The sequence below is a fragment of the Cydia fagiglandana genome, chromosome 20, assembly GCF_963556715.1.
Source record: "Cydia fagiglandana chromosome 20, ilCydFagi1.1, whole genome shotgun sequence".
NCBI lineage: Eukaryota > Metazoa > Arthropoda > Insecta > Lepidoptera > Tortricidae > Cydia > Cydia fagiglandana.
The window spans coordinates 4,126,510-4,144,822 of NC_085951.1; the positions used below are offsets into that span (position 1 = coordinate 4,126,510).

The 18,313-nt window shown below is 37.6% G+C and overlaps 3 protein-coding genes across 4 annotated transcripts; 2 read left to right on the top strand and 1 right to left on the bottom strand.

Moving 5' to 3' along the window:
• LOC134674371 (cell cycle checkpoint protein RAD1) lies at positions 1-7,574 on the bottom strand. 2 transcript variants are annotated; one of them, XM_063532433.1, is made up of 6 exons: positions 7,481-7,573; positions 6,767-6,904; positions 6,394-6,497; positions 5,958-6,189; positions 3,077-3,208; positions 9-1,576 (listed from the first exon to the last, which is right to left on the bottom strand). In XM_063532433.1, exons 1-6 carry the CDS (start codon positions 7,571-7,573, stop codon positions 1,463-1,465), a joined length of 813 nt encoding a protein of 270 aa, XP_063388503.1. In that variant the 3' UTR covers positions 9-1,462. The 2 variants fall into 2 exon arrangements, with proteins under 2 accessions (XP_063388504.1, XP_063388503.1); XM_063532434.1 differs by lacking the exon at positions 6,767-6,904 and having other exon boundaries at positions 1-1,576; positions 7,481-7,574.
• A 1,179-nt stretch (positions 7,575-8,753) lies between these two features.
• LOC134674360 (solute carrier family 35 member G1) lies at positions 8,754-10,796 on the top strand. The gene is made up of 2 exons (XM_063532415.1): positions 8,754-8,935; positions 9,017-10,796. The coding sequence occupies exons 1-2, from the start codon at positions 8,932-8,934 to the stop codon at positions 10,072-10,074; spliced, it is 1,062 nt and encodes a 353-aa protein (XP_063388485.1). The 5' UTR covers positions 8,754-8,931; the 3' UTR covers positions 10,075-10,796.
• A 2,955-nt stretch (positions 10,797-13,751) lies between these two features.
• On the top strand, positions 13,752-17,147 carry LOC134674383 (mediator of RNA polymerase II transcription subunit 21). The gene is made up of 3 exons (XM_063532451.1): positions 13,752-13,928; positions 13,999-14,277; positions 14,644-17,147. Exons 1-3 carry the CDS (start codon positions 13,887-13,889, stop codon positions 14,764-14,766), a joined length of 444 nt encoding a protein of 147 aa, XP_063388521.1. The 5' UTR covers positions 13,752-13,886; the 3' UTR covers positions 14,767-17,147.
• The last annotated feature ends 1,166 nt before the right edge of the window (positions 17,148-18,313 follow it).

The window sequence follows — 18,313 nt, forward strand, 5'->3', positions numbered from 1 at the left end:
ATGAATGTGATAAATTGAATTTAGTGTCGTTTGGTGTTTTCTGTGCAGTTTTTTTTCCCAAGCCAGACGTTACAGCGTAATGCGAGTTGTTTAAATAGGATAAAACAAAATAACGAATATTAATTGTGGATGCATTTAGCAGAAATTGTAGAATCGTTAAGAACGCAGATAAAAATGCGTGTGCATTTGGATTGCGAAATACAATTTATAACAATTTCAAAGTCTCCGTACAGTAGGTATTATGATTCTGGAAAAAAATTATGGCATTGGATCATTGGATAATGTTTTCTAGGTTGGCACGCTTATCCCGCAGCCACACTTACCCATATTACCTACTTACAATGTTTTTTTTTTTCAAAATTTGTGGAATCCGATTCTAAACCAATTAAAAACTTAGAGAGGGTCTCCTAAAACTTAATGTTACGTAGCAGCACATGATTTGGAATCTGACCTTTTTAAAAACCCTTAAATCTTAATTTTAAATTTACAATAATATTTCTGCTAGATGCACCATTTATTAAAAAATAAATGTTGTTGGAATTGAAAGTATAAGTTAACTTATTAACATTACTAATAATGTTAACGAATTTGTTGGGAAAAATATCGAAATTGAACTATTTAATTAAGGAACTGTTTGACAATTTGAAATAAATAAAAGTCTGAATGTAAGACTCCACGATAAAATAAAATACGATAATTTGCTTCAATAAGGTGGGCCATATTATTTAAAGCTGTATTACAATTTTTTTTATTTGGGTATATTTTATGTTATTTCTACTAAGAATCTCGAGCCCTTTCGATCTTAATAGGAGTAAAAAACTGTCCCAAAATTTCCATACATTTTTTATTACCTCCATTCCGTTGCCACCATACAATCTCTATGTAAAATGGTAACGGATTGGAATGAATTAAATCATGGCACACTTTTTTTCCTGTTGGGATCGAAAAAGCTCGTGATTCCGAGTAGAAATACAGATTTTAAATAAAATGGCCCCTGGTAACGCTCAGAGAACATTTATATAAATAGCTGATGGAAATATACATACTAAACGTAATATACATTCCTTATGTAAGTGCATGTCATTTTTAGTAAATGAAATATAATTATATTTTGCAAAATGTCGTTTTATTTTTTATATAAACTGCTATTCTGCATACAGCTTGGAACAACTCTGCCAACTCGGTATTCAAATAATGAGGATACCGCGCCAAGCTCTACGCAGATGGCGCTGCCATCGTTTTAAAATACGTCTTTTTCGTTAGATATTACAAATTTATAATAAGTGGATTTTAACCTCACTTAACTGGCTAAATCGGGTTATTCCCGCTTAGTTACCACCAAGTTGTTATCAGTGGTAACAACTGGGATTATTTTTCATACCCGTACCCACTGGTAACAACAGAAAAAAAATCCCAGTAGTTACCACCAAAGTTACAGTTTAGTCAACTCAGACCTACAAGTTCAGTCGTCCAGTAAGGGCACTATATAGAACTCTGAGAACATCTGTCGCTGATCCTCTTTTTCTAGTTTTAACTGCAGCAACAGGAGACCATTGGAGCTACACCTTACCACCACCTGGAATAAAATAAACATCCATATATTTTATTTATTTATTTAGGATCACCAACAGATATAATGAAACACATCATGAAAAAATAATCTGTAGCTTACATAACATTAAAGGCAGACGTTTGTCCAATTATAGGTAACCGAGCATTTTCACTTAATTGAACACCTTTAACGGCCGGTTAGCAATCGTTACAAAACTGACGGTCAATGTCAAATCCCATACATTTTGTCACGAATGTAACGGTTAGACGTTACTGAAACACGACTTAAGTCGCGCTTAACTTGTACATGTTAAATGAAAATGCCCAACCACAGTATATTATAGTATATGTGACGTTCCACGGCAAAAGGTACCTTATGGCGGCTGGCGCTTACATTGCATAGCGCCGCAATAACATTGGAACGGCGTTAATAATAGCGTAAGCGCCAGCCGCCATAAGGTACCTTTACCCGTGGGACGTCACATAATATAGGACATTCTTACACAAATTGACTATGCCCCGCAATGAGCTCAATAATGCTTGTGTTGTGGACACTTAGGGTCTGCCCAGATATATCGACGCGCATTCGGCAAAAGCCGGTAGGATAAAGCTTTACGTCTGCGCAATAAGAGCGAAAAAGTCGTCTTTCGGCTCGGCTCGCAACGGCCGGCCTGTCGACGCGTCGATGGCTTTTTTGCTGTGGCTGGACCCTCGGGATCCTTTTTTAAATACTACCAGAACTAAGTCGTGAAACAAGCATACGGCCCGCTTGATGGTAAGCACTAAGCAGTCTCCGTTGCCTATGTACGCCTGCAACTCCAGAGAAGTTACATGCGCGTTGCCGATCCTATAGTTCGTTTTTTTAGCATTAGAAAGAACTTGCAAGAAGGGTAAGCGATCTTGACACGTCTTTTAATTGAAAAACGCTTTTTAAAAATCAAAAACTATTACTTATGAAAGCAGAAGAATATAAATGATCGTATTACATTCATAATTGTTACATATTTGCCGTAACTTATTTTTAAAATGTGGTTTTCAATTAAGACACATCAAGATTGTTTACCTTATATTTCTAATGCTAAAAAAACGAACTATAACTCTCTGCACTCATTGAGCTCTGGCAACCTTACTCACCGGCAGGAAAACAACACCACAGAGCGGACACGCCATACATCAAAAATCATTTGCGTTTATTTGTGTGCGCGGCACGTCTGTACACGCGTCATTGTGTATGTGTGGGCACAGAATAAATAATAGTACTAGGTACAGAAGACTCGCTCTCTAACAAAACGCGTCTGTTACGATCAGCACAGATATGGCCGCTAGGTGGCGACAGCGCCACGCGCGGCTTATGGCATTCCCCAAAATTGGGGTCGAACGGATGCACTTTTAGCTACCTGTAGCAAAGCGACGAAATCGCGGAGTGAGCCACGCCTGGTGTGGGTAAGTCGCTTTACTGAGAGGACGCCAGAAGTCCGCCAGATTCATGACGCGGCCAGTCGCGGGGCGAGGTAGGTCTCCTCACCTTAGTAGAGATGGCGAGGGCCTTCATGATGAGCCGGATGTGGTGCAGCTGGTATTTCAGCGTGACGGCTTCTTCGCAACTGAAGCTCTGCACCATCTCAGAGGACTTGGGCATGTCGATACAGGATCTGTCCTGAAAACATTTATTTTGTAAATCTATAGTAATGAAGTCATTATTTTGTGATAAAGGATCAACGAAAGGAGCGCGCTGCAATGCCAAGCGCGTTGACCGCCCTGAGGGCCTACCGCGAACCACGTTCGACGTGTTGCCTCCAGGGCCGGATTAACCCTAAGTCAAAGTAGGCAACTGCCTAGGGGCCCCGCCTTGGCTAGGGTGCCCCGCGCCTCGGCTAGGGGGCCCCGGCGGCTCAGCGCACACCAAATAAAATTTTGTTCCATAGGGTCAAAATTCATGAGTAAATTTTTTATTCCTATAATAGGTAATGAGTATGCTTTATTATTACTTTTTTACGATCCATTCTTTAAATAAATGAAATACTGCAATAAAATTGAAGCAATACGTTACAGTTTACGGGGCGTATTCTGCGTACCAGTTGTAAAGTTGTAATAATAGGGGTTTTCAGGAAAAATGGTCCAATTTTTTTCGAACAACGAACATCTTTTGGTTATTTCGACTCAGAATCATGAGGACTATTGATTAAAACAAAGAAGACGAACGTGTCCCGAACAGTTTTCATAGGAATGCTCGACCGTCAGCCTCACTTTTTACCTCAATTTACCATTGATTTGTTTTCCACATCTACTCTACTTCAGCTTAGCCTTTGGCCTCGCTGTGCCAAGCTCGGCTTGCGGTCTCGCTTTTTAATACAATGGATATTGGTTCGTGTCTGTGCTCAACTATTTATCCCGAAGCCTTATGAAGCACGGCTTTGACTTCGCATGAAAGCTCGCCTCGCTGGGGCACTTCGGACTTTTAGACCCCGGGGGTCGATTTTTTAATTTCGACCGCTCGATTTCGTGTATTTTGTTCAATACTCGTAATAACTCCAATACTAGGCATTTAAATTCTACCAATAGAATTGAAAACGAGTGGTCAATGCCACTAGATTCCGAATTTCTATCGCTCGTATTTCAAAAACTAGCATTTCGCCGTTTTGAAACGATTTTCGAGTGACGAAATCGAGCGATCCAAATAAAAAAATAGGCCCCCAGGTGAAGATTGGCTTTTTAACATGCTTTTACAATTTGCGATATTGTTAACAAAAAATTTCGCGCTCGCTGCGCTCGCGTTATTTTTACTTCATTATTATTAAGTTGGTTTTTACTTGCTTGATTTGGTCTTTTGGTCGAACAATTTCTGTTCAGCCTCGCAAAATATAAACTTTTGAGAAAATCTACTTTGGGGCTCTAGTTGAGCTTAGCCTTTAGCCTCGCTTAAAATTTGCCATTAGAGGTAGATAGGAAAGTGACGCTGAAGCTCACATCTTTGATATTCCACTGGGAATTGGCCTTAAGCCTAAAGGGCTCTCCCAACACTTGACGCGATGCGGAATCGGCAAAAACCGACAGAATAAAGCTTTATGTCCACGCAATAAGAGTGAAAAAACATCTTTCGATTTGGATCGGCTCGGCCGACGCCTGAAGACGAAATTAAAAAACCGGGCAAGTGCGAGTCGGACTCGCGCACGAAGGGTTCCGTACCACAATACAAAAAAAAAAACAAAAAAAACAAAAAAAAACGGTCACCCATCCAAGTACTGACCCCTCCCGACGTTGCTTAACTTTGGTCAAAAATCACGTTTGTTGTATGGGAGCCCCATTTAAATCTTTATTTTATTCTGTTTTTAGTATTTGTTGTTATAGCGGCAACAGAAATACATCATCTGTGAAAATTTCAACTGTTTAGCTATCACGGTTCGTGAGATACAGCCTGGTGATAGACGGACGGACGGACGGACAGTGAAGTCTTAGTAATAGGGTCCCGTTTTACCCTTTGGGTACGGAACCCTAAAAACGCTCACTTATTTCCCTGCACTGAATATGCTGTGTGCAGAATTGACTGTAGAGGGCCCCGAGCCTCGCACTGCCTAGGGGCCCCGACATGCTTAATCCGGCCCTGGTTGCCTCTCTGTCGCACTTGTAAATTCGTACGTAAGTGTGACAGGGAGGCAACACGTCGAACGTGGTTCGCGGTACGCCCTCTGTCGTACGAAGCGAGCTGTAGACGCTCCAAGTCGCCCTCATTGATGGAGTCGGACATAACTCGACGTAAGGGGCGCGCGGAGACCGCTCCAATGCCGCCGCAAAAACTCCATGTAATAAATTTTATATAGTTACCGAGCCCACATTGATCTTAACCACAGAATAAATAATAGTACTAAGTACAGAAGGTTCACTTCACAAAAAGCGTCTATTAGTTATATTACGACAGATATGACCGTTAGGTGGCGCAAGCGCGTGCAGGCGTCCATTCCGTAGCGGTGCGCGGCAACTACTACTGCTAGACAGCAAAATTGGTGTGGGCCGCATATACTTGTAACGATGCGACAAAATTACGGAGTGAGCCACACCTGCCTGAAGCAAGTAAATTTATTATTTATTTATTTGTGAAGCAGGCAGGCAGTTGAAATAACTGATAATGCCTGTATCTAGAGCCATCAATCGAGTTTTCAGTGTTGAGTAGAGTTTGCATTGTGCTTGTCTAGTTTATTCTTAAATTCATTGACACTTTGGGCCGATACTACGTCCTCTAAATCTTCTGGATCTTTTCCCTGCGATCTGGCTCTGTTCTATCAGCCTTTCATGATTCCACATTTCTGGATACATGGCCAAAGAACTTAAGAATTCGTAATTGCAGTCGACGAAACCCGTTCTCTTATCCTAAGTTCTTTTAAAATGGATATATTGGCAAGTTATATTACCTGCATTCCATATGTAACAATGCTGACATTCGGATGCTCCGGCGAGAGCTGCAACTCCATGATATCACAGGAGCGCTCCAAGTCAGCCAGCAGGCCCAGGAACGCGGGCGCCTTCAACACAAGCTTGGCCACTTCTGACGAATCTTCGTCTCGGAGCTCTAGCACTGAGTCAGCGGTCTGGGTTGATATCTCGCAGTCCGTCATTACATTTGTTAGGGATTGTGGCTGTAAACTAATTTTAGTATTTAGCCTTCTAAGACCCAGACATAAAAATGAAGAATCTAAAATATGCCACTTAAATTTGAACCTATAGTGCAGGGAATAGAGTTGATTTGTTTGAAAATTAAACGAAACAAAAGAAAGTTCTAATTGTATATGGGGGTAGGTAGAGATCTGTGTAAGATGGTCCCCAGAATATTTAAAAAAAATTACTTACACAAGAAGAAGAGGATATCCCTCCCCTCTGTAATACATTTTCAAACTAGATTCTTCTCCTGACCCAAAAATATTGAGACACTCTGCTAACACTGCTATACTTATCTGAAATAAACACAAAATATAAATATATTTACATAACCATAGACAAAGGAATAATAAGACAATTAAGTACCTAGTGCAAAATATTGCAATTTCACTATTAAAGTAATTGTTGCCATACATTTTGTCTAATGTTAGAGCTTGACCAACTAGCGCCATCTACTTCATGCCATACTTATACTTGCATAATCCATTAATGATATAGATTTATTTCTTTCATTAAACTACAATATTTATAAATTATTCTAATGTCACGTAAGGGTATTACTCACTTTAAACATGACATCAACATCACTCCTAACATGGTACTCCGTGAAGTTGTCTGCCGGGACATAAGCAGAGGCCTGCACGCACTTCCCTTCCTCAACAGTTAACTTTAGTCCTTCCGCAAGGGCACAGAATACTGCAGACTGTTAACAGAGAAATATACAATTGAAATTCATTTATTTACATACTTAATACAAACAGCAACACTCCTAAACTCCAAACTGTACATCGGTGGACCTTATTACAAAAGCCATAAGGTGCACCAATGTCCAGTTAACAGTGTAGGCCAGCGGTCCGCAACCTTTTAGCAGCCAAGGGCCACATAGTAGTTAACGAAGTTGCTGTGGGCCGCACTTTGGTAATATTTGTGACTTTAGCAGACATTGTCGTTTGTCAATATTACATACAAAATAGCCAAGGAGGCTTGCGGGCCGCAACCAACCGCTGGTGTAGGCGATGGTAAAACGTAATAGACATTGGGCATGTGATGTAATTTACAATCAATTATAAAAATTATGTATTATTTATTAGTTTGTGCAAAACAACTACAAAATTGCAATAAGATTTTTAGATATATTTATTAGGTTCTTTGCTATGGCCCCCTATTAATATGAAGTACCTCTTTATATGTTTAAAAAGTATTATTAACATACAGACCAAAATTAAATATCTGTATCTGAAATTTGAGCTTGTTAAATACTATGAATAAAATCACAAACCTCTTGAAACTGAATAGCTTTCAGCAAGCTGCAGAGTGTTTTGCCGGAGTTCATAGATGCCGTAAAATAATACTGGCTCATATCATCATCCATCTTGCTCATCCAACTCAAACGATGACTTCAATAACATCAAATACTGATCCGCAGTTACCTCATGTGGGACAGTTTTACCCAATATACTAGCTATTCTAGCCGCTAAAATGTGTTTGCAAGTTACTTGAAGTTTTTTCTCTATTACTTGGTGTTTGAAAGCTTTGCATGGGCAGAAGTTTATACGAGGAAACACTCTGTACACCCGATCGTTATCACCGTTTATTTCAATCAAAACTCGAAGCTTATCAGTTGTTGTAAATGCAACTAATGTAGGGTATTTTTCCAGGATATCTAAGGCTCTTTGCAAAATAACTCCATATACTGAGTGTAGAACTAGCAGATCTGTGTCTGAAACTGGAGAAGCGAATTATTAGTAGCCGCTACAATACAATAAGATACATAAGATAGATAAGACTATTGTAGTAGTAGTTTAAAGACTGGTGGAACACGTAGAAAAGATACAGACATACACTGCTAAAATAATAACCCTTCTCAACCCTTAGCATCAGGATAGGAATATTATATCTATGTTTTACATGCTTTACTTTGCATAGTAGAATAAAACGAAGTTTTATTGCAAGAGTAACCTTCAAAATAATGATAACTTACATTGCTTGATATCTGATTGACTAATTAGACTTTCAATTTCTCTCAGTGTATGTTCAGCTACTATAGGAATATTCGATTTGCTGTTCATTCTATTGTAAACATAAATTATTTTAATTACACAGTAAAGTTAACGAAAACATAAACACCTCAACTTCACAACAAAAGTAGAGTGAGTGTCCACTGCCGTCGCCGTCAATACGGTCAATAAACGTCAAATATTCTTGAAAACATATAGAAAACATCTTGAAAATTGAGCGGGAAATCACAGATAACAAATAAATTTTTGGGAGGCAATGACATTCGTTCTTCGTTTTTATAAAAGTACCAAAAGTACAACGTTATAATTTCGCTGTTTGCCTCTCTTCCTAACAAATTAGCTTATTAGAAAGAGAGGCAAACAACGAACTTTAGAAAACGTTGCAATAGCGATAGAGATTTCGATTTTATGTATACTCTGTGAATTTGAACATTTAAACATTTTGAACCTTTTGAACGCAACTAATTTCTGAACGCAAATAAATTGACAGCTAGTTGTCATTTCTGATATTTTCTTTCATTTTCATTCTGAAATTTCATTTCACTTTTCAGATTTGTTCTGTTCTGTCAAGCAATGGGGCGAGGGGAGTAAAATCCATGTCGAATTCATGAATATTACACAAAACATTGTTTATTTATTATGAACGACGAGGTATTTAAGGCACTGTATATTGTTATTAGACACATTTGAATACTCTACTTAAAAACACTGTATGGGTAAGTTGTAAATATATTGTTTGGAATCGTAATCTTTTATGGGTGGTGGTGGTGGTGGTATAATACTGGGTGCGGTTACAGGACTGGTTCGAAGAAAAATGCCGGAACACTTAGAGCTGCAACACCTCGTAGATCTCTCAGCGGGAAGCGGCGATGAAAGCATACCGAATCTGCTGGAAAACAAGCGCCCGCTTATTAAACGCTGCCCATTCTTCGGTTTGATACTGGCCACACTCTCATCCTTATTCTTCTCACTATGCTCTGTGATTGTAAAGAGTCTTGTGAATGTGGATCCTATACAACTGGCCATGTGCAGGTTCATAGGAATACTCTTACCTACAATTCCTATAGTAATCTACACAAATCAACCTGTATTTCCGAAAGGTAAGAGGTTAATGCTCGCTTTACGGTCACTGATGGGCACAATTGGTTTATTGTCCAGCTTTTATGCCTTCCGGCACATGCCATTGGCCGATGCTTCAGTTATTGTATTCTCAGTACCTGTCTTTGTCTCAATATTTGCTTGTGTCCTTTTAAAAGAGCCGTGCGGCATTTGGAACATAATATCCATTGTATTAACTCTATTGGGGGTTATTTTGATTACCAATCCCCCGTTTCTATTTGGAGGGGATGAGGAGGTTCATCAGAATTACCATTATAACACAGTGAAGGGAGCTTTGGCAGCCTTTGGTTCTACAATTTTTGGCGCTAATGCTTATGTGTTGCTGAGAATACTGAAAGGTCTCCATTTCTCAGTTATAATGACCAATTTTGGAATGTATGCTATTTTGCAAACTTTGTTCTACTCAATTATTGCCGGGGTGTTGTGCATGCCAAACTGTGGTACAGAACGGTTCCTGGTTGTTTGTCTTGCACTGTTTAGTTATTTGGGACAGATACTGCTCACAATGGCATTGCAAATGGAGCAAGCGGGACCGGTGGCTATAGCCCGCTCTGCGGACATAGTTTTTGCATTTCTTTGGCAAATCATGTTTTTCAATGAGATGCCCAGTAAAGCGTCTGTGATGGGTGCTGTATTAGTTCTCAGTTCTGTCATCCTGGTAGGCTTACGAAAGTGGGCAATGGCTTTACCTGCTGACTCTGAAATGAGAAGTAAATTAGGTATTCTAGCAAAATAATTATATATTTTTGAATCTTGAATCCATGATGTATATTATGTGTAAGTGATTATAATGTAACAAATGTTGTGAATGCTCATGTATCACATGTCATTTTAAAAATGTTTTAACTGTATTGTTTGAAGTGTTATTGTAAAATTTTTTGCTTTTAATTATAAGATAGATCATTATATTTTGCCATTAAGTAGTATTATTAAGCATATAATTAACAGAATGCAAACTATTGCACATGTCACAAACAAACTCAGAAGTCACATTTTATACAAGGGATCTCCCTTATTATGGTTGTCTAACTAAAATTAATTTTAATATTTTTTATGAACATTACAATCATCAGCATCACCTGCTTCCCTGTGTAGCAAAAATATGCCTAGTATTTTACCCTATTTTTGGCAGTGTAAATTCCTTATATATTCTTATTATTATGTATACTGTTTAATCATTATTTAACTAAATTTGGATTAGTTTTAGTCAAATAGATTTTAAGATGAAATGTTTTTCCAATGTATTGCAAAAGTTACTCTTATAAATATACAATTTTCATTGCACAGCGGAATCAATAACATTACAGACGTTATATCCGTACACGGCGGGAAGAAGTTGATAACTCGAGATATTCTACCGAAGAAATTTGAACTTTAAATAAAATTACATGAGGTTCAAATTTCTTCCATTTTTTCCCACCAACCACCAGTGGCCTATTTTATAAAGCTACAAGTTACAATTTACAAGCGGAAGTCTCGTTCTAACACATAGGGTTAGAAAGAGACTTCCGCTTGTAAATTGTAACTTGTAGCTTTATAAAATAGGCCACAGATATCAACTTCTTCCCGCCGTGTACGGATATGTCCAGTAGAGTAAAACAAAAAAGAAATTGCCAATTATAGGGTTAAATTGAAGATATATAATATTCATCATTCTCATTAGCTAAGTATTGATTTGATGCGTAAAATAAGACCTTTCACCCTAAAAGACTGTTAATTAAGTCCATCGTAACTTGAGTTGTGTGTTGCCTGTACTAGTCACTTGTTCCTTGTAGTTTTAGTTTTTAAACCTTAGAACCACTAGTTCTTGCAAGTATAATTATACCTGTTGATATTTCTCGTTTTTTCGAAATTGAATGCTTGTTACTTTCTGTATTCGTTTAGTGTGCGACGTTACACAGGTTGTCTTGTAAATTATGGACAACTTCAGATGCGCAAGTTGCGGAGTAGATACTTAATAGACATTAAGTTCTCGGAAAATTCAGGAAAATTTTACAGGCAACAGTAGAAACTTTCATTTTGGAAATATAAAATGTTTTCCCATGCAAAAATAAAATATGTTTCCGAAATTTTTCCTTATGGAAATATAAAATAAGTTTCCGAAATTTTTCCTTATGGAAATTTCGCAATTTTGGAATATTTCTGACGGCACATTCATGATTCAAGGGTTAGTAATGTTCTCCATTATTTACAGGACATTATATGTAAAATTAGCACTATGCTGAATGAACTGAAATTAAGCTGATATAATACTTAACAATATTATCTTTGTACCTACGTAACGTAGGAAATAGTGTTTATTATATTTAAGTATTTTTTTTATACATACAACACTCATTCTAGTCTTTGATATTTGTATTATAAATTATGTTAAAACTATTAGAATTTAATTGCAATTTGCACATATTTCTATCACGCTGCCGTTATCCCTAGTGTTTAGAACATATCACGCGTTGTTCATATCGTACCTATAGTATAGTTCACTGTTCATTATCATTCATTCTGGGTAGTTCATAGGTAGTAAGGAAAGATAGGCAGGTATTGCAAATCTATGTAAAGAGATATCTATAATACTGCTAATATTTCAGACAGATTTCTGAGGTAGTTGTAGGTAGGTTCGTCTTGATTGCATTATATTTTATACCTATTTGGATTTTTTCCCTTTCACTATCATAGCTAATAACTGGGATTTTCTTATTTGTTAGTACCTAACTATTTTAGCTGGAAATACTTTGTTTTGTATTACACAAATAATGAAATACCTGTTTTATTTCGCATTAATTAATGAGAGTTTCACCTTATCGAGGTTCGTATGTAATACCTTTGTATGAATACCTGTCTTATACACATAGGTACCAAAGGCGTGATTAGACTTTATTTTTACATTGTGTAACGAAAATTACTCTTATTTTATGGGTTACATTTGTTACACAATAAATTTTATTTAAATTAAAGTATTAAAGCCTTAATGAAATAAATAATAATGATTATTTTTTATTGCAATTGAATTTGCACTATCGGCGTCGTCAGATACTTTGTGATGTTCCACGGAAAAAGGTACCTTATGGCGGCTGGCCCTTACGTCGCATAGTACCGCAATAATATTGGAGCAGCGTTAATAATAGCGTAAGCGCCAACCGCCATAACGTACCTTTACCCGTGGGACGTCACCGTTACGCATGATCGTATGCTATTTTTGTTTCTGTGAATTAGTTCGTAAGTATTCATCAAACAATTTTTTTTTGTTCATTTATTCATATTTTACTCATCAAAATTATCAGCATTAGTAAACATTAATTTCGCTTAAAAACTACGAAATGTAAAACTATAAATTACATCTAAACCTAAACTTAAACTAACCTAAAAAACTATTCAAACAACCCACCCCGCATCGCCCCCGGCGCAAAGGTGCCCATCACACTTAACCGCGATGGACAACCTCTGCGCCAGGAACAACCCGGAGCGGGGGTCGAGACCCCTCTGCAAACAAATGAACAATGCTTATCTTTTAGTGTATGTTCAATCTCAGGATTATTTTGCGTGCATTTATTTTCAGTAAAGGATTGTGATATATTTCCCTGTAATTCATAATAATTAGACAAATTATACTGCTTAACCTAATACCACGATGTCTTATTTCATATTGTTTTATTTATTTTCCTAGATGTGATGTGTTAAAGCTCTACAATGTACACTCTGTTTCAATCTATTTTGAACCTGTCAGAAACTATATAAGGTCGCATTTCTTTATTCTCATTGTTTTCTAAAACAAACGAAAGTCTCCCTAATCTCCTAAACAACAAGGTTCAAAAAACTTTGTATGGTGGGCCTTACGAGGCTAGAGTTAGACCAAGAAAAGTCTGCAACGATTTTGATAGCATACGCGGTGCAAGTGTTATTTATACGTCATAATTTCATGGAAGTTTGACGTTTAAAATAACACATGCACTGCGTGTGCTATAGTCAGACCGTAAAAAGTCTGCAGCGATTTTGATAGCCCACGCAGTGCAAGTGTAATTTTAAACGTCAAACTTCTATGAAATTATGACGTATACATAACACTTACACTGCGTGGGCTATCAAATCCGCTGCAGACTTTGTTTGGTGCGACTATATCAAAATCGTTGCAGACTTTTCTTGGTCTAAATCTAGTAATCGTCGACCGAGAAAATCTCGAATAAGTGGATTAAGAAGGTAGAATCAAGTAGAATATACTATACTCTTTGGTCATGTGTGAGTCACTATATTTTGATAAATGAGACCAAGGCTTTACAAACCGAATTTATTTTTATATTATGAATCAAAGGAATTTGGTAGTACCAACCTAAGTTTTTTTCTGAGATTAATGAACTAGGCATTGTTATACCATATCTGTCACTATCTGTGGATGACAACTGTCACTTTGACTTATGATGTGACCATGTACTGAATTTTTAGATTTAGATTCATTTCGTTGTTATTTTAGCGAATTCTGTTAAATATCTCTACATTTTCCACACATTAAGTAACAAAACATATTTCTTATCTAAATACTTACTCGCATTAACAATGGCAGACCGCCTTACCCAATTACAAGACACAATAAATCAGGTAAGCGTCGTACCGACGGTAGTTTACGTGTCGAAGTGTATCCTCATTTTAAAGATTGTGTTTGTTTTAGCAAGCGGAGCACTTTTGCAATAGCATCGGCATACTTCAGCAGTTCTCTACACCGAGCAAGTTCCCTGGTTTCGACCGTAGTGGCTCTCAAACTCCGCAACAACAGCAAAGCCAGGAAGATTATGCTCTCTTGTTCGCTACTTTGATCTCGCGCTGTGCTAAGGATATTGACACGCTGATTGAGTCGCTGCCGAGCGAGGAGAGCTCTACAGAGTTGCAAGTGCAGAGTTTGAGGCGTTTGGAGGCTGAGAATAAGGAAGCTGCGGAGAGGCTTGAAGAGGTTAGTAAAATGGTTCTGGAAATCTGCCCCTCTAAGGCCGAAAATTGCGTTTGGTTTGCATTTGATCAGCTTTAACCGCCACAACCATTTTATAACATGCAATAGTAAACTTTATTGGTGTTTGTTAAGGTCCATTTTAAACTAATTTTTATGGACAACCTATGCATATGGCTGACTGTGGCGGTCATCGGATTAATGCTGTAGAAGTTAACGTTAGCTCTTGCTCCAATAACCTTATTAAAAATATAAGTTGAAATCATATGGTAGCACTGGCAGGTTTCCGCAATTCAACGTCTGGCACCTATTCTGATTGTAATAATAAAAATGCAAGGAAAGTATATTTATTTTACATGTTATTGTCTGCAGGCTGTCCGCCAAGGTGAGATTCTGCTAGAGAAGATCCAAGGGGCCCTCAGTGATATTGCGCAGTGCCAGCTAGACATGCAGAACCCAGCGCAGATCCTGAATAAGGATGTGAGACCGTTATAGGACTTAAAGAAGCAAGGCGGAAACCACCGTCGGTGATAAACTGTTTAAACTGCGCTGTGTGTTACGTAAGATGTGTTGGTTTTAGGGAAAGGAGACTTGCAGGGGCCTACTTACATAATAAATTACATTGTCTCTGATAGTGAACCATTATACCTGATACAGCAAATGATGATCCCTGACATTTGAATTTTGTATGGAGTAACTGTTAATGTCAAATGTTTCTGGACATTTTTGGTAGTTTAATTTCAATTACGTTTTCAATATTTATTTCAGACTGGAAAGGCCATAAAATTGTTATTATTACAAGTACTTACATTTAGGAGTTAGTGCCTACATGCTAAACATACATTAAAATAATGTATAAATAAATAATAACTAGAGAACAAAACTACTTAACATGTTATAAAAATAAAAATATTAATATTATTTGGTTTTAAATCATATTTAACTTAAATAAAAAAAAAAAACTGATTATTTTATTTAGAAATGTACCAGTTCATTAATAAATATATGCTAAAAACTTATTTCTTAATTGTTTTTGTTAATTACATCTATCTAAAAGTGATTTGGAGAAACTCTCGGATCATCATTCGCCATGTTAGGTAGACTAGGAATCCTCTAGACCGAGTTTAGAGCAATTATTTCATGCAACCGATGATGCCAAAAATGCGGGGGTGCGCGGGACGAGTTGATCGAAGTCCCGTGCCGTGATTGGTCCGTTCAAAGACATCGACGTCACACAAAGACACTTTCGACTCGAATATGGAGTAAAATTACCGTATGCGTGGCAGAGGGGGTAGCGCCTAGTGAGTATTATATTCTTTGGGGTAGCGCGCCTATGCTCAGTCTGGAGGATGTTTTGTCTGTGGGTGTAGACATTAGACAAAGGTTTCATTTCATTCATAGAATGTAAGTAAATAATTAAATATTATATATTATTGTACCAATAACAATACATTTTACATGTAAAAATACAAAGCTATTAAAAATAAAAATTAACTAGGTAATAACAGGTGGTCTTATCACTAAAAAGCGATAAATTTCAGAAAACCTTTGGGTAGTGGAATGTTGTATGTTGAAGCATTCCATGAAATTGTCTACCGTTGTCCCGTACAAACGCGAAGTTTCTGAAGATTGAAAGCTATAAGAGTTTCCTTTTCTATGACAAATGGTCAAAAATATGCACAGAAAAATAATCGCCTGCTTTAAATGCCGAGAAAAAAGTCGCAACACACGAAATAAAATGCGTTTGTACGGGACAGCCCGTGGAATGCTCCTGTTAAGGAAAGGTCATTTCATAAAGGACTATTTTTTTTTTTATAAAGGAGACACTAAATTACTTTTGTACAAATTGTACATTGAAAAAATATGTTTTATTACCATCTTCATCACTTGGATGGTTGGCAGTCCTCAACTGTGCGTTTCTCCAGAAACTTCTGCCTCGCACAGCCAAACTGTGGAATGAACGGTCGCCAGCGGTATTTCCGGACCGATACGACCTTTAAACCTTCAAGAAAAGAGCGTACTCCCATCTTAAAGGCCGGCAACGCGCTTGCAACCCTTCTGGTGTTGCGGGTGTCCATGGGCGGCGGTAATCGCTTACCATCAGGTGACCAGTCTGCTCGTTTGCCTCCTATTTCAGAAAAAAAGTAGTTTGTAAAATGAATGAAACATTCTATGAAATTAAATTATAATATTTATAATCATTCAGAGTTCACGTTAGACGATAGAGGTACAGGATAGTTTGCGTGTAGAGTCAAGGCGGATACAGTGACCCAACTTGAACAGTAGCTCAGTCACCCAAATATCGCTTCTCGTGTTAAAATTAGGTTGTGTGAGCCACTTGACCCGGTTTTTTCTTTCGAGCCACTGTAGCCTACTTGACCCTATAGTTCGTTTTTTTAGCATTAGAAAGAACTTTAAAGAAGGTAAGCGATCTTGCCATGTCTTTTAATTGAAAAATGCTTTTTAAAAATCAGTAACTATTAATTATGAAAGCAGAAGAATATAAATGATCGTATTAGATTCATAATTGTTACATATTTGCTGTAACTTATTTATAAAATGTGTTTTTCAATTAAAAGACACATCAAGATTACCTTATTTCTAATGCTAAAAAAAACGAACTATAAGCATATGGTTTCCATAATAACAATGTGAAATAAGTTATGATTAATTAATTATTTTTTTGTTTAACATTGCAGACTGTTTTCCATTTATAGCGTCTATAGTCGTCCATAAATTAGGGGGCCTAGCCAAGAACGCAAAACGAAAAAAAAATGTGTCAGGATAATGTCTCGCTTTTGATTATCTATAACAACAAGACGATCGCATCTGTATAGAATATGATTATGGATGATTGAATATATTATTATCAAATATTTTATTTTATTTATTTATTTCAAGTTAGAGATAATTGCAGAAAGGACAGTGTTAGATTTCAGCTCAGGCCTGGACCTGAGCCTGGCCTAAAGGGGTTGTGCACAAATCACGCGAGGTATTTTCGGCTACTTTTTGAGCCCCCTTGAGGGAGGAGGAGAGGAAGGGAGGCCCCTTGGTGATATTTGATGAGGTTTTTGGCAACCCTCCCTCCCCCACATGACCCCACGTGTATTTTTTTTCATTCGACCTCAATGTATAAATAGCATTGTATATAGTAAATGTTGCTTATTTCTCTATTTTCGTTATGAATGTAAAATATATTTATTATACTTTTACCTAGAAAAAGTATCTACCTACTCATGTCAGGGGTGCGAAACTCCTGAGATCGGCCAAACTCTGCTCCGCTCGGCTCAGCATTGCTCCGAGCAATTATTAGGGTTGGCACCACTTGACTTCCTTTTGCGTGCACGACCACAGATAAGATAATCACTGGAATTTTGACAACCCTAAACAGCCGAAAGGGATAGCAAGATTCGACCCTGAACCGCTGTCAAACTTCGGTTTTGTAGGAAGTTTCCTTTCTGTACGATAGTACTATTATTTATTCTGTCTGTAGAAAAATACACGTGAGGTCTCCTTATACACCCCCCCCCCCCCCCAACGTGATCTGTCATGATTTTTTCGTGACCCCCCTGTGTCGTGGCCCAAACATGTGTGGATTATGATGGACAAATGGATTTTAAATTAACGTTATCTAGTTAATAGTTCTAAGTTTGACCGCAACGTGTGTGTGTCTCTTAGTGGCACCGTAGCTCTTAAACGGGCAAACCGATTTGGATGCGATATTTTTTTATTCGAAAGCAGGTTTTGAACTTGAACGCCTTCAAAATCTTTGTATCAGATTTATATTTGGCCTGCGTAAATTTGACCATATTTCCAACTTTCGTGCCCAGCTCAAGTGGCTCCCTATACGTCTTCGACGTAATTCTCATATCTTAGCTCTTCTCTATAGCATTCTTTTCAACCCCGCTACTCCTTCATACCTTAAAGAACGTTTTAGTTATCTCTCCTCCGTCAGGCCTTCACGGAAATATCAACTTGTTCCCCCTCCTTCTTCTACGAAATTTTATAATGACTCCTTTACGTTTCGAGCTGTTCGTCTGTG